Genomic DNA, 26,504 nt, shown 5'->3' with positions numbered 1-26,504 from the left:
GTGATTTGATGATTTTCATGAATAGTAGACCACAATTACAAGAAATATGGCTAGGACCATCCTGGAGACAATTCTGGAGAAACAAGCTTGCAGTGAAATACCTGGTAGTTGGTCTGTTTCTCCTGGGACTTGGCCAGATATCACTACGCTACATGGGTCCACAACCCATGGGAAGGACAACCCATGGGAAGGAACGAATGTCTCAATGCTACCTGGACATGCTACTTTCTGGCAGCATAATCATATTTTTTTGGCCTCTGCCTCAAATCCCTTAAAAATAATAATAAAAATATATCCACATAACAATAAACTGAATGTTAATGGTCATAGTTTAATTTTTATTATTTGCTGTCCTTTTAGAATTCAAACATTGATCGATGTTTAAAAAACAAAAACATTCACAAGAATATTTAAAGTATAGTGTAAGTAAAGAATATCATATTCTTAGATTGCAGACTTAAGAAAATAAAACTTTAGCAGGAAAATAACTCTTCCTTGAAAAAAATTCAGAAAACCCATACGTCACAGTATTGAACACTATATACATTGCAGATAGGAAGTAACGCTGGCACAATTGTCCCACACATTAGAAAATCTATTTCCAGTCATTTTTTTGTGTGTGTTTTAAAATTCATAGAATCTCTACATAGATGGCTGTGTCTGGATCATCTGGAGAAGCACTTTGGACCTCTGATGTAGTCCTGAGTCCCACACCGGCTCCTCTATCTCTTCTAGCAACATCTCTTCCTCTTCTCCTCTCCCCACCTCTTCGGCCCATTGGACGGACCTGAAAAACAGGTAAATTACTGAAATATAAAGTGGACAGTATGTAAAAAAATAAAATAAAATAAAACATTGGGATGTATCTCCCATTAAACATGACCTTTTTTTTAAAGAATCAAAATATATAATACCTGCTTTGTATGGACAAAAACAGGTGTGGAGTTCTGGTACACAAGCTGGTAGCTTCCATTGGTGTAAACATTTGTCACTTCAGAGCAGTTAATGTAGAGAGGCATCCTGCTTTGATAAATTCCCAGTCCTTCAGGGAAGACAGCTTGATGTCTGATCATGATGTGTCTAGAAGAGAGAAGACCAAAAGCCTTGTATTATATGTAGAAATAACATCTTCATTTTATAGGTAAATCTGTTTCACACACACCTTTTAGCTCTCCTTCGGTAGAAGCAGACAAGCAGGGACAGAAGGCATACACACAGTGAGATGACCACAGCAGGTAAAATGATCCACACCACATATGCAGTTCCAGGATCTTGAATACAAAAGCAAATTCATCATCATATAAAGCTTTACTGTAAGTCACTGTAATACTTTAGGAAACCAGTAAGACCACTTTATGACATAAAACAAAATCCCTAAAGCTTTTGTTTACAGAGTTTTCTTCATTTTTTAAAACATTTATAGGCTGTGGGAATGTTGTGTACATAGTTCAACACCAGCATCACATGGAAAGAAAAACAAGAGGAAGATGGGGTTTTTTCTTAGCGTGGCAAGAACAGCAGCATACCTTCCTCCCCCTGCAGCAAAACCAGGGAGTCATTTCCAAGTGCGTTGAATGCAAAACAGATTACACTCAATGGTTTGTCCATGTATCCCCTCAGAAACACTGTGAGCATGTCGGGCTCTGATGTTACAGACACGTTGTAATCATAAGGTGGAACAGTCCCATTGACGCTCCAGGTAACAGCTGCCTTGGGGTTGGAGTCGACTGAACAGCGACAGCGCACCTCAGAATCCTCCACAACACAGGTGGAAGAGGGAAGTGAGATGGAAGGCTTATCTAAAAGAAACAAAAGGTAAGTGTTTGCAGTTGTATTCTATCCCAATTGTCACATAGAGCCAAAAATATTGCAGAAATTTGTTTGCATAGAAGCTTTATTTCTTTCAAATAGTTTCTTGCTGTTTTCTATGTACAAAAAATAGACATATTGTTCACCAAATTACCTTGCGCTTTTGAACATTTTGTTTAGTCTGTGTCATATAAAAAATCTTTTGTCTACTATTTATAGTGTTTACCTTTCCACTTAAGGTGTTTACCTTTAAATGGAAATGTTAAAGATAAACACTTTCCTTTAAATTTAACATGCTGCTCGTACGCTTAAATTTCCCTACTGTATGACAAAAAAAGATAGTTCTATTCTATTCTATCCTATTCTATTAAAATCATTGAATTCAGATGTTTCGAAATTCCATGGCCACAGGTACTAACTGCTTCACAAACATTTGTGAAAAGTTGGGAATTTCGTAGGATCTCATTGAATTCCAGTAAGACACTCAGGAAGAGTTCCACTTGTGCAATATGTCAGTGTGAAGCAGGTATCATCTGTGCAAAACCCAACAAAACAAAATAGAAAGATGAACATCCTAAAACCAGAAAAATCTAGCATCTGGTTCTAAGAAAACAATCTTTCTGTTCTTCAAAGTGTTTGGTGTCAAAGCAAAACATTGCAACAATTAAGTAGCATAAAGGATATAATTACATTGTATATTAAGTGAAGTGGGCTGGGATTCTCCTCGCCCAATGGTGTTCTTGGCTGAGCAGCGGACTCTCATGTCTTTGGTCACGTTGAACACTCGCAGACTGTGCGATCGGTGGTGGAGGTGCACAGTGTGGCCGTGTTGAGTGTAGGACCAGAGATACTCTGTCACCGGAGGGTCAGCTTTGCATGAGCAAACAAGCAAGGCGTTGCCCCCCTCCTGAACGATCAGTGTCTGAACCTCCACCTTCACATCTTCTGGTGGAACTAAAAGCATGGGTAATAGAAATTACGTTAAATTAAACTCAGCAAAGAAACAAAGATATAAGGGCCATAGTTTTGCTTACATGTCACATGAAGGTCGTTCACCGTGGCTAACATTTTGGTTTCTGGATATTTAACCGCACACCAGAGCCGGGGCTTCACCTGATGGGATGCGATGAAAGACAAAGAAGCCAGCAGCATCCACTTGCGGGGACCAGAGTGGAGTGTTTGTAGCTCTCCTAACTCGCTGCTGTTGAGTTCGGCTCCTTGGTCCCACTTCCACTGCAGGGTCGGAGGTCTGGAGGGACAGTGGTAGTTGACGGAGCAGTTCAGAGAGACCAATTGTCCTTCTTTGGCTGACAAAATGCCGCTGATGACAGGAGGCTCAGGGTTGTCTATCAGCAAGAAAAAAAGAAAAAAAAACATCTATGTAATTTCTCTTTTATAATTTGTTCAATTAATATATCAGTAAAACTACAATAATTTTCATCGACAGCTGCACATTTTATTTTCGGTCTCTCATGAGCTTCTAAACTGTAATTCTCTCAAAAAAATTTTATTACTTTCCATAAAACAAAATCAGACAGAGCAAAGTATTTTTATGTCACTCACCGATTATGTCTACATTTACACTCCTTGACACACCCCAGAGTAAATCACTGCCTTTCTTGAGAGCCAGTTCAAACACCTTTGGATCATCCGCTCTAAGTTGTTCTATCTTTACTGAGCAGTCTCCATCGGACACTTGGCCGTAGAGCAAAGTCCGGCCGAGGAAATCCCTGCTCACTTGGTCTTTGCTCTCACTGTTAAAAGCAGTGCTCCTGAGAGGGAAAAAAGGCCCACCACCTCTGAACCTGAGCCGCACATCCACCCTCTCCTTCCGTCCCCGGATGGGATGAGGGTCTCCAGGTGTGAAGGAGCAAGGAATCACCATGCAGGAGCCAACCACACCCTGTACACGGTCAGGCACTGAGGGTACAGGCGAGACAGCCTGGACCCCCATCCACAAGACCGCTTCATTAATAAAGAACAGAAAATTATTTATAAAGCAGAAAATTACCATTTCACTTTAGAATAATTATAAGTTAAAGGGGACACTTAAAAAAGACTATGGCCAAGCAGTTGTAAAACAATAATCTTTTTTGGTATTTGGGAATGATTACTCATAAACCATAGAAATTCCTCACATTGATTAATGACAATGTAATGTTCGTAGTATTACATTTAATTGAAATTTTTTGCATCCCCAACACCAGATAGTTGTGCAATCGATATATATAGAAAAAAGGAACAGCGTAATTGTACCCTTAGCCCTAGTAATAAGTGTCCACTCTGCACATTGTTCAAGGAAATACATGTGCAAGTTACAATTTTCTAAATAATATGTTCCATTTTGAATTTAATTCTCTGTACTATGAAATAGAAATCAGAAAAGTTTACAACATAATTCACAAAATAAGTTCACCTTATCCACTGCAGACTGCAGAAAATATCAACGTAAAGCAAAATAAATTTCACCAAATCATGACTTATTTAACCAGCTACATTACTAATTTTATCAGTTTATTATGCGCATTATCTAACAATAAAAGTATTTAGAATTTCTACAAAAAGAACATTCACTCACTAGATAGTAATAAATTCATTCACTACTCACCAATAAGTTGGAGACATTTAAAAAAGCTTGTGTCTCCATGCATGGCTGCAGCACTTTTCTTCAAGCAGACAGGGGAAGGGGATGAAAGGGGCAAAGAAGAGGAAGTTGGCCTGTTTCATTGTGTCACCATTGTCAACCAAGCTACCCATGCAAATGCTATTAACAAATGGTTTATTTGAAAACTGTTTGAATCTTCCATGACATTTTTAATATGAATTTTTGTCTTGCTAACCAGAAAATAGTTCCTTTTAAATCGTACAGCAACTTCGATTTTATTTTTAAAAATATATCCAAAAAAGTGGAAATTATTTGCTTCGGAAAGAAAGACATCAGCAAGACAACACATGACAAGGAGTGAGTCACTCTCATGCTGCTAGTCATTTCCCTAAAGGCTCCAAATGTGCCAAGTTCTTTCCTCCTGTTTTTACATGTTACAATTGTAAATGTGAACATGTTTTATTTGAATGTAATTTAACAAATCAACACAAAGTACTGCAACAGTGTGATGTTTTTATGCATATAAATCTGAAAAGTTTGAAGGGCATTTTTATTCAGTCTCCCTGCCGATACTTTGTAAAACTATATTGTTTCTGTACAAAACAGCTCAAGATCTATCAGATGTGATGTAGAGCATCTGTCACCCACAAATTTCAAGTATTGTCACATATTCTCACTTGGATGTTCATTTTAATTAAGCTATACCAACCTGCAAATATGCTTTGAACTAAGTCTCTTTTGTGGTTCTGGCTGTATTTTTGAAGGTAAATCTCAGTCCTAGTTCTGAGTTGTTTGCAACGTTTAGCAGGTTTTCTTCCAGGAAAACCTGAAACTAAGAACTAAGAACTAACATGAACTAAGCTCCACCTTGCTTCTTGCTGAGGTTGTCACCAACATATTTTACACAGGTAAGGGTGAATTTAAGGTGATGTACAGGAATAGAATTCTGCCATCCAGTGCATTTTGCAGGAAGATAATTTTGGTCTCACCTTACAAGAGCAACTTTTACACCTGTTGGCTTTGGCTTTGTAGTAAGCAATAAACAGGACTGTTCAGGTATTTTTTTTTTTTTGCCTTACTATTCCATGGAGGTCAATGTTGTGGTATGCATCATGAGAATAGTTGTCTTATGAACAGATTGTGTTTGTTAAGCTCAGGATTTCCATCTGTTTAACTGGATGGCCATGTCTTAGGAGGCTTGCATTTAATTAAACACAGCTCTATGGGGAGTTGATTTTATAACTGTAATTGTATTGTTATTAAACTGCATAGAGGAAGGGTATATCAGTCGGCTGGTTGCAATGGATTTTATTTAGACTTATCAAAGTAAAGCCACACTTTTCAGATTTTTATTTGTAAAAACAATAGAATATCTGTTGGTCTATTACAAAAATTATAATACAATGGTATGTTTTTCATTGTGTCAAAATGTTCAAGGGATACATATTCTTTTACAAGGTATTGTAATAAACCGCCAGTGTTGATGATAAACAGTTGTAAAAACGTTCCACAGCAATAAGACTACAAAAACAATGTCAAAATGATTAATAGTTAACCTGTCTGACACTGAAGTTTTGTCATCTGGCATCATATAGAGACGCAAGTAGGTCACTGCTGAAAGAAATAAACAGCAGAAAAACATATTATTTGAGCATTTTAACAGGAAGCCCTTCTCCATCTTCTAAGCCTGTTCAAGAAACATTCTGAATGTTTACTGCTTTTCTTGTTTAGTGGGTGAAAATGAGAACATTGTTCCACGTATTTAAACTAAAACAAATAGGCTAAGTCAGGTGAAAAACCCTGAACATTGAACCTTTGGAGAGTTGCCACCTTCAACTACTACTTAAGACAAAGGCTAACTGCTGTTGCTGTAAATCTCAGCACAAAAAAGGGGAGGGTTGCAGGAGGAGCAACACTCACCTGACTGAGGAGATAATAACAAACAAAGCACCACACTTTATGGTAAGATTTTAGAAGAATGCGCAGACCTCTATCATTTAAAAGTAAAAGTCTGCTATTTCAGCTTTGTAAGAGAAAATACGACTCTTAATGTGAAAGTTTTGAACTGAATCTCAACATTTTGGCAGTATTCTCCAAAACCATGTCCTCGGCTCAGGAGCTGCTTCGATCTCAGAGGGAACTGTTGCTGAACTGGACTTGCGACCATCCAGCTCCTCTGTTACGTTGGCTATATGACGATGAGGTGCTCTCTCCCAGCTTTTACCTATCTTTACTAGAAAAACCCCCATCTGATGCTGTGGCTCAGGCTCTGGAGACAGTATGTGCCTCCGAGGAGAGCAGTCAACGGTTCCTGCAGGTGCTGAAAGAAGTGCAAGATTATTACTGCAAGGATCTGCACATTTGGGTTGATAGACACTGTAGATCTTTTGCAAACAAACAACCACCATCTGAAGTTGTAGAAGCTGAAGGTAAGGATGGTTTGGAATGCTACTCATGACTGAGTCGTATTTTCAAGCTACATTAATGTACAATTAAAGTAGAGGTAAATGATGATTGCAAATTTTACTGTGTAAGGTCATATTTGCACAGGTAGATTATGCTGTTGACTGGTCAGTGATATCAAAGTTGGCCAAACTTTGATGCTCTGCCAAGACGTTTTTGATAATTTTTGCAATCACACACAGATAACGCATCATCAAACTAAACTATTTCTTTAACACTTGTGTTATTAAAGGCACAACGTTAAACTAATTTAAATCTTTCCTGCGGAACAGGTGTTCTTTCAGTCCATTTGTAAAAATCTGGCTTTATTTTAACCTCTGGGGAAGCCACTGCTCATTGGTAGTTTCAATCCTTTGCTCATTTGAACAACACAAATAATCATTTTATTGCTCCTTACTAACCTACTTCTATACTTGAGCTTGGATTTCTAGTTGAACTGAATATTCTTGCTTTTTCAGTTATTGTTTTTATAAATCAAAAATCTATTTTACTAATTTTACTTGGTTGTGTCTTCTTGTTGCATTCTAACCTTAATTTAGCTGTTTACTATACTGATAATATGACTTTCACAATTTGATGATTTTAAAGGTGGTGCATTAGTAAAGTTTGAGGTTGATTTTGTGTGGAGCATTTCAACACTGCAGCACTTTGTTAACTTTGTTAACAATGACTCACTTCACTTTACTTGACGTACCAATATCTATGAAATTAATTTGGAATAATGTGGATTTTCAAGTGAAGTAAGCAGAAAATGTGAAACTATTCAGATCTTAATGTTAACAGTCAACTAATTCTATATGTCACATATGTCTATTTACATAAATTATGTGACAGATAAGCACAAGAAACCTAAAGGACCCATTGCAAAACTATTCAAAAGGAAGAACAAAGGATTCTCCATAACACCAGAGATCAGAGGTATGAATTACATTTTATAACAAGAACCAAAGTACTACCAAAATACTTTTTGACATGTGTAGCAGGGTATGAGAAAATACCAGTACTAATACAAGAATTTAAAATGAAAAGGAGTATGATCCAATGGACTTTCAAATAGAAAAGCCACACTTCTTTCTACTGCTGCTAACTAAGTATAACAATCACAGTTTTTGGTACTGGAAACATTTAGTATGGATGAATGTATCCATACAAAATGTATAGACACATAAATTGTGTCTATGCATTGTTTGTATAGATAGTTTCTTGTCTGAATAATTCTTTATTTAGGCACTAATTATTTATTTATTTTCCTAAATAAATAATTATTTATTTAGGCAAGGAATTCTTGTAGTAGTCTACTTTGAGATAGTGCCATAAAACTTCATAAACTAAAAATAAAATCTGGTCACACATTTAGCAACAAAGACTACTTGCTCCCTTTGATGTCATTGCTGAATATTGGTGTTGTTGTTAATACCATTTAAATCCAGAATCCTACAATAAAGCAATTTAGTAGTTTTAAAACTTACTTTTTAAAGCAATGATATGTTGATATCAATGTTATATTGATCCGATTACTACATTTGTCATTAATTAGGTAAGAAAGATCTAAAACCAACAAGGAGTCAAAGGGTGGCTAACCTAAAAGGTAAGTACAAAACAATACAAAAAGATTTTGTATATCACAAAATTGCAGAGCTTATCCAGTGCTCCATGCACCAACTTCAGCACAAAACAATAGTTTTCTGTGCTGGAGGCATATTTGAGAAGACTAACAATGAACAAAAGTGAATTAAAACATCAGTTTGCAAAGATAGTGTGACAAATGCTGTAATTTATGTTGATAAACAATCTCCTTGAACTACAGTTTTCTACAATTTTTTAGAGATTAATTTAGGGCTGATAAGAACTAGTGGCAGAGACTTTTTAGGTGATATATGGTGATGGCTTCAAGATATGTCACTGGCTGTGAAAAATAAACTGGGGCATAATCATCATCTTTAAAAGAAGCCTTGGTCTGATTTTGAAAATGCAATGATTAAAAATCATGTTAAAAAGAAAGTTCAGCGAAATCTAATTTATTAACAAAATTTCAGAAAATTAACATATCGTGTTCTATTCCAGCTCAAATTTCTATCCACAAAACAACCTTACTGAACCGCATGGAGGACCTGATGTGTTACTCAGAGGGCAGTGGAGAAGCTTCAAACTCAGCTTCTCACATTGAGATTCGCTATACTGACCTCTTTGTGACAGAGGACAACGACTTCACTGACAGCAGTCAACATGAGTACTTTGACTTGGCAAGCAGACGAGCCCGTATCTATGTCCACCAATCATGTCAGCGCATTAGACCAAGCCAACTACTGAGCCCTCAAGAGACAACAGGACAACCGCCTAAAAGGGTTAAAGTGAAGGGTATTGCTGGTATTGGAAAGAGTGTAGCGGTCCAGAGGCTTGTCTATGAATGGGCAATCGGAAAGAGCATGCGTGAATTCACCTGCATTTTTGATCTATCTTTCAGAGAGCTCAATCTAATTGAAGCTCCTATTAGTTTGTTGGAGCTACTGGGAGAGAAGTTCCGGCACTTAAAGGATGTTATTCCTGATCTGTTCACTGCACCAGGATCTCTGCTCTTCATCCTCGATGGCTTAGATGAATTTAGATTCTCTTTAGACTGGAAAAGTCGGGACAGAAACATTGGTATAAAGTCAAAGCTCCCAGTGTCTGAGCTGGTCGTTGCTTTGATTAAAGGAAATCTTCTCCCAGAGGCGTCCATCATTCTCACAACAAGGCCATCTATAGAAGCTCCAAAACGTTTCTTTCAGAGATGCTGTGTGGTGCTGGGTTTTGAGGAAAGCCAGGTCAAAGAGTATACCACCAAGTTCTACAAGGACGGGAAAGTCGCACAAAAAGTCTACAATTACATCTCGAACAATGACAGCATTTTTGTGTTGTCCTTTATCCCACTGTATTGTTACATCATCTGTACTGCTATGCTGGAGTTCTTCTTGGGATCTGACAATGTTGGTGACTTTAAATCTCTGGAGTTAAGCCCACCCAAAACAGTGAGTGAGGTTTACTTCTGTTATCTGTTTACAACAGTCAAACACCATGCACTGAGGGCAAGTGCAGAAAGATCAACTTCAAGATCAGAAGTTCTCTCCCAAGCAAAGCAACAGCTGACAAACCTGGGAAAACTGGCCTACGAAAATCTCCTGCAGAGGAAGATCATGTTCAGCAGAAAAGACCTGGAGAATTATGGTGTAACACCAGCTAATATTCAGAGCACATTTCTTTGTCAGATCCTTCATCCTCTCAAAGAGGAGGCAGTGGAGATGTTCTCCTTCTTCCACCTGACTGTTCAGGAACATTTGGCAGCTCTGTACTGTGCCATCAACCTCTTCAGCCAGGAGGATATCACTCAAGCTTTAAACTTCTGGTGCTTTGGGTTACATCCACCACCTGTCTCTTCTACATTGCTAAAACAAATAGATATCAACATGGACATGCTAGAAAGCCTCCAGATGTTCACAAGATTCTTTATGGGACTCCTCCGAACGAGGTTAGAAAAGCAACTAGATGGCCTTGTTGACCCCTCCAAGGAGGAAGAGAATGGAATCCCCATCAGTTTGGGATTGTGGTTCCAAGACCAATTTAAACACAGGGAGATGAAAAATGAAACCGCTTTGAATCTTTTGCATTGCTTGATGGAGTTTCACATGAACGAGGCCACTACCATTGCAGCACCAGAGATTAAGAAGCTTAACTTGTTTAAAATGAAGTTGAGTATTGTGGACTGTGCAGCAATGCACTATGTGCTGAAGTTTTCTCCACACACGCTTCAGGAACTCAACCTGGGTTACTCCAACATTGGAAACAGAGGACTCAACCGACTGAAGCCAATTCTCCATCGCTGTGAATCTCTCTAGTGAGTCCTTCAATTTATATTCAAAAGGACTAGAATGGAATGAGAAGAAATTTGTTTTTTTCTTCTGTTTCTGTTAGTTGTCTGATCTAAACGTATCCAGTGATCTCCTCGCTCTTCTTTCAAATACATTCTGGCATGTAACAAGTCTATTCCCCAGCAAATAACAAAAATGAAGTGGACATATGTTTTTCCTATTCTGTTTCAGTTTGAGATACAACTGTCTGGATTGGCAAGCAGCGATATTAGAATCCGCAGTTCTGAAATCAAACGAATGCCAAATCAAAAAACTCTTGTAAGTCTTCTCAGAATCTTAATTGCAACAAAAATCGTTAATTTTTGAAAGTTTGGAATTTTCAAATAAACTACAAAACCTTGATCCATTGTTACAAAGCACAATAAGTGGTTTGAAAAAGGATTTGCTGCTGATGGGCATCTTCCTTTCTGCTTTTTGTCAAATTGATATTTTGCAGATCATCAAAGAAATGTCCTAGTAGAAAAAGAGTGGTAAAGATGAGTGAATACAAAATGCAGTTTCCATTCAATGCAGGCAATGAGCTCATTTGCTAAGAGAAAAATATCTATGCAAACGAATATAATCCTGAATGAAAAGGTAATTTCGAAACAAATTGTTTATCCCTTGGCAGCAACAGCTAACATCAAGTGTTTGAGGTAATTGACAATAGGCAAACTGGAGAGGTTTTTAACATGACTGACTAATTTAAGGCCACACAACAGCATCTCAACCAGATTTAAACTCAGACTCTGGACCTTTCAGATGTACATAGACTTAATAACCCACATGACTCGAGCTTCAAATCATGAAGTATTACTCAAGCAGTTTTGTACATCATTTTCTGGTGGTGAACAGTTTATACTTCTATCAATTAAAGCAAGCTGTCCAGATGCTGAGCGAGCAAAGCAACATCTCACCATAACACCATTCAGCACCAATTTTGACTGTATGATACTGTTTTTCTAAAGTGCTGTTAGTTTTATACAAGTCTTGTCAAGCCTGTCAACATTTTCCCAAAACGTTATACGGATGATCAAAATGTTAAGATTTCAACAATGGTTTTTACCTTACAATTATCCCAAGTATACATTTTTGCCCACTCATTAATTATTATCATAAAATCATGAACACTGACTTTAAAGGGTTTGTAAATAATAATAATTAAAAAAACAAACTATAAAAACAATAAAAGTTCAGTTACTTGTAGTGGACAGATTTGACTTTTTTCTTATCAGGACTTAGAGTCCAGTTACAAATCTCAATTGCTTTAGAAATTATTTCAAGCTGGTCTTTCTTATAGAAGAATGAGAACTATTTAATGATAACTTCACAAATCTTGCTTCAAAAAGTCAGAACTCTCTAAATACATTTTTGCATTCAGGAACGTAGACAGATAGACATTAGATGGTACTAGAGCAACTCCCCTTGACAAAAAAATTGCCCTTCTGATTTGTTTTTATTGCAGTTTTGTTGTTGTTGTTTTGTCTGATAAGATTTCTTTCTAATTAAAATGATCAATATTGAAATCATTTGAGGATCTTGAGTTCCTAAGTTTGATGAAAAACAAATACTTTTTCATAGCACATGTTTTATCTGAAGGGGTTAAGGTTATTTCTACTGTCTGAAAAATCTAAGGAAGAAATAGAAACCATTACATGTCAGAATTAACCAAATACAGTCTACTAACGTATTTAATATATTGTTTTCAAACCACTCTTACAGCATGTGTGGAAACAACCTGGGCCCAGCCGGGGTTAATGAGCTGTGGACCGCCCTGGAGAACAACACCACTGTCGAAGAGCTTTATCTGGACATCACTGGTATCACAGAGAAAGGGACCGAAAACATTGTTAACTGCCTCAGCAAAAACACTTCCCTTAAGATTCTGACGTAAGACAGACACATTTAACCTGTTTCTATGTGGTATCCACAACTGCCATCTAGTGGAGACTGAGTATTCCACCACTGTTTTATTCCCTTTTCTTTAGAATTGTTGGAAATGATATTGGAGAAGTGGGCAGAAAAAGGCTCAGGGAACTGGAGAAACTGAGACCAGATCTAAGGATTATTGCAAACTTCATGGATGACCTGGGTTTGCTCCAGGCCTACCTGGGCTGGGTGGAGGAGATCCGCACAGACAGGGACCAGATGGACTCAGTGAAGAACGTTGATGCTCTGCAGTCAGTGCTGAGAGGCCTGCAGAACTTGGGAGGGAAAATGGAGAAAGGAGAGAATGCAGATAAAGCTATGGAGCTCCAGATAAAGATTGAGGAGTTGCTAAAATCGCAGCTGATTGGAGGGATTTGAACATAAATTTTGTTTCACATTGTTTAAAATCAAAAACATTTCAAACAAAATGACATAATGAATTTAATCTCTTAAAGCAAACTTTGAACCTTCTCTGAATTTTCATGTGATATGTGTTATTCTGTTTTGGTTTTTTTTTGTTTTGTTTTGGTTTTTTTTTCAAAAGAAGCTCTAGAAATCACAGGTAAGTTAAGGTGGTTCTGTAAATGTAGACATAATCAAACTTACTTTTTTAAACAGAATTTCTACCTTATTTAGACATTGATCATGAACTATTAGTACTATTGTTACAGATTTCTAACATAAAAAATGAGTATTTTCTAGTCCATAATTCACTGAAACAGAAAAATTATTGTACGCTATTTTGTGTGCTGTGCGCCTGAATGTTTAGTGGCTGAAAGAGTCCTGAGAACTACAAATAAATGCTAAAAAATAAATGAATGGCTATGTAAAGTAAAAATAAAAAATATTCAAAACTGAACTGACTTTTACTTTTAAAAAAAATCATATTACCTTCACTTTTTTAGTCTTTATTATGTTGTTTTCACTTGTTAAAAGTGGTATATGTAGCCTCCAAATAGTCAAATAGAAAGTCAATCAATCAATTTAAAGGACAAGTTGGTAGAAAGACACACAAGTTTTGACCCAACTTCTGTGGAAACTGCAGTAGCCAGCCCTCTCTCTGCATTATTGTAACTCTAAAATTATTCTTGCAGTGAAGAAAATTTTCCGTGAAATGACAATTAGTTCTGAGAAAAAAGAAGTGTTCCGAAATGGCTGTGAGATTTGCTAGCTGATATCATTGCCAAAGCAAAGATGTTAATATCTTGAGAATATTTCTGACAACATTTTCACACTTTCTGATCAGCTTCTACAGCAAGTCAATATCTTCTTCCTCTTCTTGCCCGTTTAACAGAGTTTATTGTAGTAATTTTAACTCTGTTCTCAGCAGCAGGAAGAAGAGGAGTTTCAGGAAGAAAACTTTGATAACTTTAACTTTCAAAAACTAAAACAAAACCATTTGCTTGATGCTGGTGAAGGAGCTGAGAATGTCAGGCTAATGTTGGCAGTACACAAATACAGTAAGTTCTCCCTTAGGTGGATCGGAGAAAACACAAAAGCTTCAGGTAAACGTGGAACACAGGAAACAAGGCAACTCGAGACTGGAGATACAAGAAACATAAGAAGTTCACTAGAAATCTAGAGCAGACTAGAGCAACCATCATAGTTAATCATAGCTTTTACTTGTATAACGCTTTATGAAGTGCAAAGCACCCAAAGTTCTTCACACTGCACCCTTTTACACACCCATTCACACACTGATGATGGAAACCTACTGGATAGTAGTCCAGTCAGAGACACTGGTGCTACCATGCACAGGTCCTTTGACAACCACTTGCAGGCAAGGTAGGTGTATTGTCTTTTCCAAGGATACCACAACCAACCAATTTAGGGCTGAATCTATAGTCCCTGTGTGGATCAAAAGGTGGATCCTGCTGTCAAAAATGACCCCTTCCCTGGTGACTGTGAAGGACAATTTCCACACTGTTTATTTGTGTTTTAGAACAAAGCCTCTGTAGATTGAAATTTATTATTTCTTTCAACTTTGTGTAATGTATGTTTATGAGTTGTTTGCTCCTTTCTGCAGAAACAACAAAACGTTTTGTGACCATATTGGTTGAATGGATGACATTAAATATCTAAGTAAAAAAAGAAAGGGTGGAAACTGTTTTTGTCATGTTTGTTTTACTTCCTCTTAAAAGTCAGTGCCGCTGTATATACCCGAGTTACTTATAAAGAATGACACCTTCTCTGCAGACCTCGTGAACATGCAACGTAAGTCATTTTCACCTACTCTACGTAAGGAATACTAGGTTAAGAAACATTTTGTTTACTGATTTTAGTTTGGTGTGATGGAAATAAGCACATTAAGAATATATAGAACATGAAGAAAGTTTGATTCACAATAGTGTAAAATAACTTTTTAAAATTAATCTCTTAGGGTGTCTCTGAAATATTATTCTAAATGAAACAGTAATTAAAAAAGTTAAGTCCTCATTACTTTAACTAATTATAATAATTGAGTTAAAAATTGAATCTGGTTTTCTTTTCTACTACATTGCCAGGCTTTATAACTTATTAAATAAAATCATGGCTGAAGTAATTTTGGAAAATCAAACATGTAAACTTGTGCTGTACCTACACCTCTCTATAGCTGAGAAATTGCTGAATTTATAGTCAGTTACAAGCTGCAGCTGTTACACCAACACACCAGCCTGCAGTTATTACTGCGTTAATGGTCCTCTATCCTGCCTTTCCAAGTTGCCCTGCCCCTCCTTGATGCCTCTCCCGAGGCTGTTTCTTGCAGCACCATCACCAGATTTGTGTGAGATGTTACATTTCTTCAATAGATTCTGGATCTTTCTTTGTATGCCGAGATTGGGACAACCCAGTAGCCATACCATTTTTTTCACAGCAATACTTTCTAAGGAGACATTTACATAGCCCTCTAAGTCTTTATTGTTCAAAGACTTCACCACTGTTCCTGTGACAGAACTGGTCAGAGGAGCTTGCAAGAGATTTTAAAAGTCTTTGAAATAGTTAGAGCCCCTTTCATGACGGGACTTCAGATCAAGAGCAAAGCTTCTCAGACAAGATGAAAGAAGGTGGTGACTAAACTTTATAGCCTTGTTATTTTAAGTCTTAAGTGAGAGGAACATTTAATTAATTGCAGCTGTAATGTAAACATCCTTAAGATGCATCCTCTGTTGAATGCTACCCAAGAACTGGTAGCAACAGTGAAATAGGAGCAGATGGTATTTTTACATTAGTAATCAAGATGACAGTAAGCTTCCATAATAGATAAATATGTCATCACCTAACAGCAACAAGCTGTAAGTCAGGGAAGTCTTTGGCTGAATAGCACTTCGGCATTAATAGCCTATATCTATTTTGTTACATATGACTGATATGGAAATTGTTACTGTTTCCCAAATATGCTGTGTAGTCCACCAGTTTCAACAGGGATGAGTGAATGAGGCCAGTTTCTATTAACTGTCTCTCATTATCTTAGCCATTGAAATATAAATCTTCAGATCATCTAAATTATAAGTGAGGGACATGATATTAAGAAGAAAAAATACTTGGAAGAGGTTATTTATTATGCTCCCTTTATAGCCTTGGAAGCATATTGATTGCATTCTTGCTTTATTTTTCCAGGACTCAATTCTCAAGATAATTGTAGATGTAATTATTTTGTAGACGCTCAAGATAAAGAATACATCAGTTATATTTTATATCAACCTATTGAAGAAAGCATGGAAAACAAACATGAACACTGTTTTATCTGTGATTTCTAGTTTAGAAAAATGGCTGGACTTCTGATTTTTCTTCTCATTGGCTGTCTCCTGCATGGTGAGTCATAACCAAAATTTGTTTGTGATTAGTATTATTTAACACCACAAAGATGTTCAAAAGCATAAACTGTATTTGTTAAGTAAAAAGAACTGCAAAATATTCTAGATACCTGTTCCACTTTTAATAAAACATCTACAATGTCTAATATAGGTCAAAAAGACAAATAAACCTATTGTTATGGTTTATTTTATTGTCAAGTTCTTGACACTTTCCTCTCTGACTGGTATGGTCTCAGTCAGTTCACCTCAACCAGATTAATTTTCCATTTGTAAATCTGGTGCGGCTCAGCCCAGTTGTTCTCAGATGAGGGACAGGGTATTGAGAAGTTGCCGGTTCCCAGACTGCATATTATTATTTGTTTCTCTTGTGCTGTCATTTCTGCAGCATTCATTCAGCAAATAAATTAGCTTTTAGTCATGTATATCAGATATACAACCAAGATTATATACACATCATCTTGGTTGTAACAGAGGATACACCAGGAACAATTTTGCAAACAAAATTGAGTGGCTACTGATGATCTATTTCTGTGCGAGAGTAACATTTTTACATGTAAACATGTAACACAGTGTTTTATGCTTCCCTAATTTGTAAGAATTGTATTGCAAGACAGCAGGGCTGTTGCAAGTCATTATGGTAACCTACACAAATGCTTTGTAGTGGTGCACAGCTGCTATGGCCACCGCAGCACAATTATAATTAACTTTTTCACAAGTCTGATTTTTTTCGGTGCCTCCACCCTCCTTCATGTAAAGAGTGATGTATGAGTCAGTGCATGTCATTTATTTGTAGTTCAACACTTTACAGTTTTTGCTTGAAGCAAGTATACTTTGCAAAGAGGAATGAAAGACTCATCATTTTTTTCCTTTTTTTTTCTTTTTCAGGTACCAAGTGTAACAACTTTGAAATTTCTTTACCATGTTATGTACACGTTTTCAAAGGATCCTGCATGACTATCCCCTGCTCCTTTGACATCCAAAATGAATTTGAAGGCCTTTTGATTAGCACATGTAAAGCAAAGTGGGTCATTTACAATCAAGGAACACAATTACTAAACCACACAACAGAAAACCTATCAAAGAAAGACTGCACTACCACCTTCAACAATATGCAGCCTAGTCATAGTAAAACCTATTACTTCAGACTGGAATGTCCCAGTAAGCTCATATGGACCTATACAAATGACTCTGTGAAAATTAATGTCACAGGTATGTTTTGAAAAGCAAATATCTTATCGATCAAATATGTTTGTCTTGCCCATATTAAATGTATTTTGTCTACATAAAAAGGTATTTAATGTAATGCTCAACCACTAAACCTTCCTCTCAGATAATCCTCCCTCACCAACTCTGACTCCATCCACTCTGGAGGTGAAAGAAGGAGCCTCTGTGAGACTGGCATGTTCTGCTCCAGCTCCTTGCCTGTCTCATCTTCCAACTTTGACATGGTTTCCCGAACTGGGAGAAAGTCAGGTGAAACTGCAAGAGAATCCGGACAAAACTCAGTTTCAGACCTCCGTTTTGACCTTCATTGCCTCACGTAGCCATGATGGTGAGAAAATCTCCTGCACCGCTGTCTACAAGAAACAAGATGGAAGCCCCAGTGTGTCTGTTACCACAAATTTCACAGCAAGGATTTTAGGTAAGCTAATTTCCTTTCCCACATTTTAACATTTTACATACTGTTGTGGACAAAAATTTTAGCCCACTGAATTTACATCTTTAACTTTTATTAAAATCACTCATGACTTCAGTAAAATGTCCTTTGATGGCAGTTAAGAATTGAAAGAAAAAATATTCATAGGAGAGCTAAGTATTTTAATAATTTTGGAATAATCTCATAAACACATGAAAAACAGTACAAACTGAAAAGAAACTTTAACACCTGGAGATCATTTACATTTGCATAGGAAAACAATACACAACAGAAACACAAATACTTAAACAAAATAAAAGTAGAAGTGTGCCATACATGGTCATATCTACACAAATGATGTAGTTCATATCCTCAAACTAATAACATCATTTCTTAATATATGCCATGTTTTACACTTTAGTTACATAACTGATTTTTTTTTTATACCTTCACTAAAACAATGCTTTACTATTTTAACTCAAACCTCCTTTGAAATTCGCCCCACGTAGAGGCTAATGTGAGCTATTTTGAAATATATTGCAACTGTTCAAGCAAGCCACTCAGTTATGATAAGGATTTCTCCACTGGTGACTTCAGTTTCTGAAAACATATCAAAAATGTCAAAATACAATTGTATACTTAGACATTTGTATAGATTATAGCTTTTTTGTATCATTTTCACACCAGCTACAACTGAAACAAGTGCTGGACATCAAGGATGAACTGTTTTTTTTTAAATAAAACATCAGATAAAATGACAAAACTTGTCCAGGGTGTACTCCGCCTCTCGCCCGGAACGCAGCTTGAGATAGGCACCAGCAACTTCCAACCCCGTCAGGGAGAAGGGTGATCAAAAAATGGATGGATGGATGGATATATACTGTATATGTATACTATATATATATATATATATATATATATATATATATATATATATATATATATATATATATATATATATATATAATATATATATATATATATATATATATATATATATAATAAATAAAAAAATTCCCTTCTCACCCACCGCAGGTGGTTCTTATCCTCTGAGCTCGGGTCCTCTACCAGAGGCCTGGGAGCTTGAGGGTTCTGCGCAGTATCTTGGCTGTGCCAAGGACTGCACATTTCTGGACTGAGATGTCTGATGTTGTTCCTGGGATCTGTTGTAGCCACTGCTCCAGTTTGGAGGTTACTGCCCCGAGGGCCCCGATGACCACAGGCACCACTGTGGTCTTCACCTTCCAGGCCCTCTCCAGTTCTTCCCTGAGGCCCTGGTATTTCTCCAGTTTCTCGTGCTCCTTTTTCCTGATGTTGCAATCACTTGGTATTGCTACATCTACCACAACGGCTTTCCTCTGATGTTTATCCACTACGACAATGTCTGGTTGGTTCGCCATTACCATTTTGTCTGTCTGGATCTGGAAGTCCCACAGGATCTTAGCTCTGGCGTTCTCCACCACCTTTGGGGGTGTTTCCCACTTTGATCTCGGGGTTTCCAGTCCATATTCTGCACAGATGTTTCTGTACACTATGCCTGCCACTTGGTTATGTCGCTCCATGTACGCTTTCCCTGCCAGTATCTTGCACCCTGCTGTGATGTGCTGGACTGTCTCAGGGGCCTCCTTGCACAACCTACACCTTGGGTCTTGTCTGGTGTGGTAGATCTGGGCCTCTATTGCTCTGGTGTTTAGGGCCTGTTCCTGGGCGGCCAGGATGAGGGCCTCTGTGCTGTCCTTGAGTCCAGCTTTTTCCAGCCATTGGTAGGATTTACTGATATCAGCCACTTGGGTTATTTGCTGGTGGTACATCCCATGTAGGGGCTTGTCCTCCCATGATGGTATCTCTGGCACCTCAACCTCTGTTCCCTGTTGTCTGAGACATTCACTGAGCACATTGTCTGTTGAGGCTTTGTCCCTGATGTATTTATGGATCTTAGTTGTTTCGTCCTGGACAGTGGTTCTCACACTCACTAGTCCTCTGCCTCCTTCCTTGCGGCTCGTGTACAGTCTCAGGGTGCTGGATTTGGGATGGAACCCTCCATGCATGGTTAGTAGCTTTCTAGTCTTAATATCTGTGGCTTTTATCTCCTCCTTTGGCCAGCTAATTATTCCAGCAGGGTATCTGATTACTGGCAGGGCATAGCTGTTTATCGCACGGATTTTGTTCTTGCCATTGAGCTGGCTTCTCAGGACTTGCCTTATTCATTGGAGGTATTTAGCTGTGGCTCCTTTCCTTGTGGCCTCATCGAGGTTGCCATTTGCTTGTGGTATACCTAGGTACTTGTAGCTGTCCTCTATGTCTGCTATTGTTCCTTGTGGGAGTGAGACTCCTTCTTTGCGGATCACCTTCCCCCTCTTTGTGATCAGCCGACCACACTTCTCTAGTCCGAATGACATCCCAATGTCAGTGCTGTAGATCCTGGTGGTGTGGATCAGTGAGTCGATGTCTCGCTCACTCTTGGCATACAGCTTGATGTCATCCATGTAGAGGAGGTGACTGATGATATATAAAAAAAAAAAATCCCTTCTCACCCACCTCGGGTGGTTCTTATCCTCTGAGCTCGGGTACTCTACCAGAGGCCTGGGAGCTTGAGGGTTCTGCGCAGTATCTTGGCTGTGCCAAGGACTGCACATTTCTGGACTGAGATGTCTGATGTTGTTCCTGGGATCTGTTGTAGCCACTGCTCCAGTTTGGGGCTTACTGCCCCGAGGGCCCCAATGACCACAGGCACCACTGTGGTCTTCACCTTCCAGGCCCTCTCCAGTTCCTCCCTGAGGCCCTGGTATTTCTCTAGTTTCTCGTGCTCCTTTTTCCTGATGTTGCAATCACTTGGTATTGCTACATCTACCACAACGGCTTTCCTCTGATGTTTATCCACTACGACAATGTCTAGTTGGTTCGCCATTACCATTTTGTCTGTCTGGATCTGGAAGTCCCACAGGATCTTAGCTCTGGCGTTCTCCACCACCTTTGGGGTGTTTCCACTTCGATCTTGGGGTTTCCAGTCCATATTCTGCACAGATGTTTCTGTACACTATGCCTGCCACTTGGTTATGTCGCTCCATGTACGCTTTCCCTGCCAGTATCTTGCACCCTGCTGTGATGTGCTGGACTGTCTCAGGGGCCTCCTTGCACAACCTACACCTTGGTCTTGTCTGGTGTGGTAGATCTGGGCCTCTATTGCTCTGGTGTTTAGGGCCTGTTCCTGGGCGGCCAGGATGAGGGCCTCTGTGCTGTCCTTGAGTCCAGCTTTTTCCAGCCATTGGTAGGATTTACTGATATCAGCCACTTGGGTTATTTGCTGGTGGTACATCCCATGTAGGGGCTTGTCCTCCCATGATGGTATCTCTGGCACCTCAACCTCCGTTCCCTGTTGTCTGAGACATTCACTGAGCACATTGTCTGTTGAGGCTTTGTCCCTGATGTATTTATGGATCTTAGTTGTTTCGTCCTGGACAGTGGTTCTCACACTCACTAGTCCTCTGCCTCCTTCCTTGCGGCTCGTGTACAGTCTCAGGGTGCTGGATTTGGGATGGAACCCTCTATGCATTGTTAGTAGCTTTCTGGTCTTAATATCTGTGGCTTTTATCTCCTCCTTTGGCCAGCTAATTATTCCAGCAGGTCTGATTACTGGCAAGGCATAGCTGTTTATCGCACGGATTTTGTTCTTGCCATTGAGCTGGCTTCTCAGGACTTGCCTTATTCGTTGGAGGTATTTAGCTGTGGCTCCTTTCCTTGTGACCTCATCGAGGTTGCCATTTGCTTGTGGTATACCTAGGTACTTGTAACTGTCCTCTATGTCTGCTATTGTTCCTTCTGGGAGTGAGACCCCTTGTGACCTTCCCCCTCTTTGTGACCAGCCGACCACATTTCTCTAGTCCGAATGACATCCCAATGTCCGTGCTGTAGATCCTGGTGGTGTGGATCAGTGAGTCGATGTCTCGCTCACACTTGGCGTACAGCTTGATGTCATCCATGTAGAGTAGGTGACTGATGTTGGCCCCATTTTTGAGTCGGTATCCGTAGCCAGTCTTGTTGATAACTTGGCTGAGGGGGTTCAGGCCTATGCAGAACAGTAGCGGGGACAGAGCATCTCCTTGGTATATGCCACATTTGATGGACACTTGTGCAAGTGGTTTTGCAGTTGGCTTCAAGGGTGGTTTTCCACAGCCTCATCGAGTTTGCAATGAAGGCTCTCAGAGTCCTGTTGATGTTATACATCTCTAAGCATTCAATGATCCAAGTATGCGGCATTGAGTCATAGGCTTTCTTGTAATCGATCCAAGCCATGCACAGGTTGGTGTGTCGGGTTTTGCAGTCTCGGGCAACTATGCGGTCTACGAGGAGTTGGTGTTTGGCTCCTCTGCTATTTACACCGATACCCTTCTGTGCCGTGCTCATGTGTTTATCCATGTGTTTGCTTATCTTGGCCGCTATGATGCCTGACATGAGCTTCCAGGTTGTGGAGGGGCAGGTTATTGGTCGGTAGTTGGGTGGGACTGGACCCTTTGATGGATCCTTCTGGATTAGGATTGTCCGCCCTTCAGTTAACCATTCAGGGTGAGTCCCACTTTGTAGCAGCTGGTTCATTTGGGCTGCCATTCGCTCATGGAGAGCAGTGAGTTTCTTTAGCCAGTAGGCATGGATCATGTCAGGCCCTGGTGCTGTCCAGTTTTTTCATACCTGAGACTCTTTCTTGGACATCTGTCACAGTGATGGTTACCGGGCTTGCTCAGGGAGGTTGCTGTGGTCCTCTCGTAGAGAGATCAGCCACTGTGCATTGCTGTTGTGGGACGCCTCCCTTCCCCATATGCCTTTCCAGTATTGTTTCCGTCTCCAGCCTTGGTGGGTCTGCTCTGTTGTTATTGTTACCCTGCCATTGAGAGTACACCTTAGCTGGTTGAGTGGAGAAGAGCCGGTTAATCCGGCTCTTCTTAATATATATATATATAATATATATATATATATATATATATATTATATATATATATATATATATATATATATATATATATATATATAGTATGGTGTGTTTGATTAATCTAACATGAGTTTCACCTTCCAAATTAAATTAATGAAAGATATTTTCAATGGTACTATTATTTATTGATAATACCAATATCAATATTGATATTGGTTATAAACAAATATTGTGTGATTATTTTCACACCTGTTTTTATTCATCCTATGACCCTTTGCATATGCAGTAGTTTTGCCATTTTTATTTATCTTATTTTCAAGTTACAGTTTTGTCTCCTGGTTTACAGTTCCTCCAGTGATCCTGGACTCATCTATTTGCACCAGAACTTCAAATCAAGTCAGATGTTCCTGTGAAACTGTTGGAAGCAGTCTCATGTTACAATGGTTTATGGATGGACAGCAAGTTATCCAATCTAACAACATTTCTGTCTCCACTGACACTCTGAATAGTACACATCTGAAGAGTGTCATCATTGTCAATGAACCACAGGACAGAAATCTGTCATCATTCCTCTGCTATAGCTTCAACTCTGTGGGAACAGCAAGGAAAGAGTTTTGTGCTGAATGCAGCACAATAGATAACATAGCAGGTAATTACTGTGTATCTATTACGACTGCAGTGTGCTTGTTTAAATAAAAATATAGAGTACCTCTGAGTATTTACCTAACAGTTTTCTGCAACTCAACAGTGAGAAAATGTTCTAATTTTCAAATTAAATTTGAAAACAAATAATTTATTCAGCATCAATTTACTGAATTTAAAGACTGGTGAGAGATTTAAATTGTAATACTGGATATGCTTAATGAAACTAAACTTAGCTCCATATTTAAAATTAGTATCAGACAGCTGGTGTGTAATCTCATAATATGAGTTACTTTTATAGCTGCTCCTTGCTCAGTGCACATACATGTGTAGTGTCCCACTTAATATAATTGTGTATGACATATGTTAAACAGTTTATTGCTCAAAGTACTTGTTGTAATGTATTCCTCCTCATAAATAGAAACATGTCACGTGACATTGCAAACCCAATTTTGCTTCCGTCTTTGCATGTCCATGACTATTAGTATAAGAACTACCCTTGTTCAGCATTTATTTCAATGTTTTGGAATGTCATCATTCCCTATGACTTCACTGACAAAGATGTGAAAATATATTTATCTGGATAAAGTGTATTTAATAAGCCCTGTCAGAGTTATATCTTGATCTTTATGTTTCAAATTTGTATTTCAGATAAAAAGCTGATGTTTGTGTTCATTGCTACTACTGTCGTCTTACTAACTCTAGTCTGCGTCTTGCTGTTTGTTACGAGGTAAGCGAGCAGTTTAGAGGAAACCTGTTAAGTTTTACTATATATATATATATATATATATATATATATATATATATATATATATATATATATATATATATATATATATATATATAAATTAAGGGATTGCAACTAAACATTAAAATTGACAAAAATCTTTCAATGTCTTATTCCAGGTCTTATTATCTGAAGATCCAGCAGAACAAGCTAAAGAATAGTGTTGCAAAGAAGAAGAAAGAGGTATATTAGCATATCTTCATGCTTTTTATAAAATTTGTAGTTTTTGAAATAGCCTAATTTGTTTCGTTCATATTTCTTCTTTAACTTTAGAAACGACACACAGAAGAAGAACCCGTCTATGTCAACACAAGGAAGACGAGACAGAAAAAATAAGCTAGATAATTATAACCTGCTTTTTTACTGCTGTGGAAAAACATTTTGCTCTGATGTTTTGCTGCCTTTAATCAAATTAGGAAGAACAGTTGTAAACACACCCACAAACTAACAACAACTTAAAAGTTTGTAATAGGATGAGTTTTTAAAATAATTTGACTCTAGTCTGTTGTAACTGTAGTATTAACTGGTCATATCTAAAGATGTTCAAGATGCTGTATGCTAATTTAAGATTTTTCATTTTACTGGTTTGCTTTGGCTGTGACAGAATATGCTATATTGTATATATATATATACAATATAGCATTTGTAAATGAATTTATACTTTCAGAATTTGGTCATCCAATATCTGTCTGTTACACCTCCACGATCTAGGGGTTCAGGGACGGTAACATAAAGATGTGTCCAGAAAAAATAAGGGGAATGTAAAATTATCTATTACAAAAAAGATGGTTTCACAAAACCAAAACACAATACAACTTAACCCAATCAAAACAAAAGAAAAGGACAAACAAATTCACGAATATTAAGTACAAATTGAATTACAAAATGTTCAAACATGCCAGTCTAAAGTAAACTCAAAACAGCCCAAAATAAAGGACAAAGGCAGCACCAAGCTTCCCATATACAAGCTTCTCGCTAATGTTAAGTGAAACTGCTTAGTAGAACAAGCATGAATAAAATAGTTCAAAACTACCCAAAGCAGTTGTAAACAGCAAAGGTGGGAAACAGTATGAACCCTCTTCCTACAAGATGCTGCCCTGGAGAAAAGGTTTCAGGAGCCTTTTGTAGGGAGCAGGTGAGGCTCATCAACATCTGATTGGCCTGATAATCCTCTGCTGGTCCAATGGGGTGGCTGCTCTCCTTGCATCCTCCAAGCAGCCAATCAGAAAGGTGTTCTGTCACAGCTGACCCTGCATAACAAAAAGAAGCCTGCACAGCTTCAAGAGGCCAGGGGCTGTAAATTATTTTGCCATATGTTATAAAGACTTTTTTTATCATCTCTACAATTTTGTGATATTTGTAATCCATGGCTTTGTAAGGTACACAGATGAAAGTAAATAACATTGCATTACGTTTTACATATCTGATTTGTGTTATGGGCTTTCAAACTATAACAGTTTATTAAAAATGGAGTATTATGCGCTTTCTAGACACATTGCCATTTTAAGCACAGTCAAGTAAATTTACTTTCAGTTGTTGTAAAAAATGCTGTAAATATATATATAAAACATGCATTTAAAATAAATTTGACTTTGCCTTGAATTTAGACTCTATCTCTTTCAGAAGCTTCTACTCTTTTCACCGCTACATTTTCAGCACATCGTCACTAAAAAGCTACTTCATTGTGGCATTAGCAACCCTTCTTAGGAGCTTTGCACAAGTAGTAGTTCATATGATTAGTGATGTGCTGCTCGACACCTCCTACTCAACACAGTTTGGAGCCAAATGAACAGTTTGGAGCCAAATACATGTGGTGGTGCGCTGCACATGTATGTGCATAGTCAACATCCCAAAAATTATGTGACCACTCCTAAAAAAGGCCTCATTTTTTCTGGTGTCTTGGACTACTTGTGACATGCAGCTCCTCATGTGCTGATTTGCAGGAATTCTGAATGGACAGGTCTTGTCTCATTTTAGGCTTTAAAATGAAACTGAATTTATTCCCAAACTGTGGATTTTTGAAAAGGTGGA

At 38.2% G+C, this 26,504-nt stretch overlaps 2 protein-coding genes across 3 annotated transcripts; one reads left to right on the top strand and one right to left on the bottom strand.

The window, feature by feature from the left end:
• Positions 1-356: 356 nt before the first annotated feature.
• Positions 357-4,466, bottom strand: LOC129370967 (sialoadhesin). The gene is made up of 8 exons (XM_055047278.1): positions 4,418-4,466; positions 3,373-3,774; positions 2,844-3,155; positions 2,500-2,763; positions 1,527-1,799; positions 1,163-1,271; positions 915-1,080; positions 357-787 (listed from the first exon to the last, which is right to left on the bottom strand). Exons 1-8 carry the CDS (start codon positions 4,458-4,460, stop codon positions 632-634), a joined length of 1,725 nt encoding a protein of 574 aa, XP_054903253.1. The 5' UTR covers positions 4,461-4,466; the 3' UTR covers positions 357-631.
• Positions 4,467-6,298: 1,832 nt separating this feature from the next.
• LOC129370792 (NLR family CARD domain-containing protein 3-like) lies at positions 6,299-13,549 on the top strand. 2 transcript variants are annotated; one of them, XM_055046980.1, is made up of 8 exons: positions 6,299-6,376; positions 6,502-6,843; positions 7,712-7,795; positions 8,415-8,465; positions 8,942-10,748; positions 10,954-11,040; positions 12,484-12,651; positions 12,750-13,549. In XM_055046980.1, exons 2-8 carry the CDS (start codon positions 6,516-6,518, stop codon positions 13,066-13,068), a joined length of 2,844 nt encoding a protein of 947 aa, XP_054902955.1. In that variant the 5' UTR covers positions 6,299-6,376; positions 6,502-6,515; the 3' UTR covers positions 13,069-13,549. The 2 variants fall into 2 exon arrangements, with proteins under 2 accessions (XP_054902955.1, XP_054902954.1); XM_055046979.1 differs by lacking the exon at positions 6,299-6,376 and having other exon boundaries at positions 6,388-6,843.
• Positions 13,550-26,504: the final 12,955 nt, after the last annotated feature.

Source organism: Poeciliopsis prolifica, unplaced genomic scaffold (genome assembly GCF_027474105.1).
Source record: "Poeciliopsis prolifica strain line A6 unplaced genomic scaffold, Auburn_PproV2 SCAFFOLD025, whole genome shotgun sequence".
NCBI classification, from domain to species: domain Eukaryota; kingdom Metazoa; phylum Chordata; class Actinopteri; order Cyprinodontiformes; family Poeciliidae; genus Poeciliopsis; species Poeciliopsis prolifica.
This window is presented reverse-complemented; position numbering and strand designations above follow the sequence as displayed.

Bases quoted from the DNA above. Each gene is read 5' to 3' on its own strand.
- LOC129370792 (XM_055046980.1), top strand. From the start codon at position 6,516: ATGTCCTCGGCTCAGGAGCTGCTTCGATCTCAGAGGGAACTGTTGCTG. The intron at 8,466-8,941 runs GTAAGTACAAAA...GTTCTATTCCAG, and splicing joins AAGGGTGGCTAACCTAAAAG to CTCAAATTTCTATCCACAAA. The intron at 10,749-10,953 runs GTGAGTCCTTCA...ATTCTGTTTCAG, and splicing joins CATCGCTGTGAATCTCTCTA to TTTGAGATACAACTGTCTGG.
- LOC129370967 (XM_055047278.1), bottom strand. From the start codon at position 4,460: ATGCATGGAGACACAAGCTTTTTTAAATGTCTCCAACTTATTG. The intron at 3,775-4,417 runs GTGAGTAGTGAA...TTATTAATGAAG, and splicing joins TAAATGTCTCCAACTTATTG to CGGTCTTGTGGATGGGGGTC. The intron at 2,764-2,843 runs GTAAGCAAAACT...CCATGCTTTTAG, and splicing joins GAACGACCTTCATGTGACAT to TTCCACCAGAAGATGTGAAG.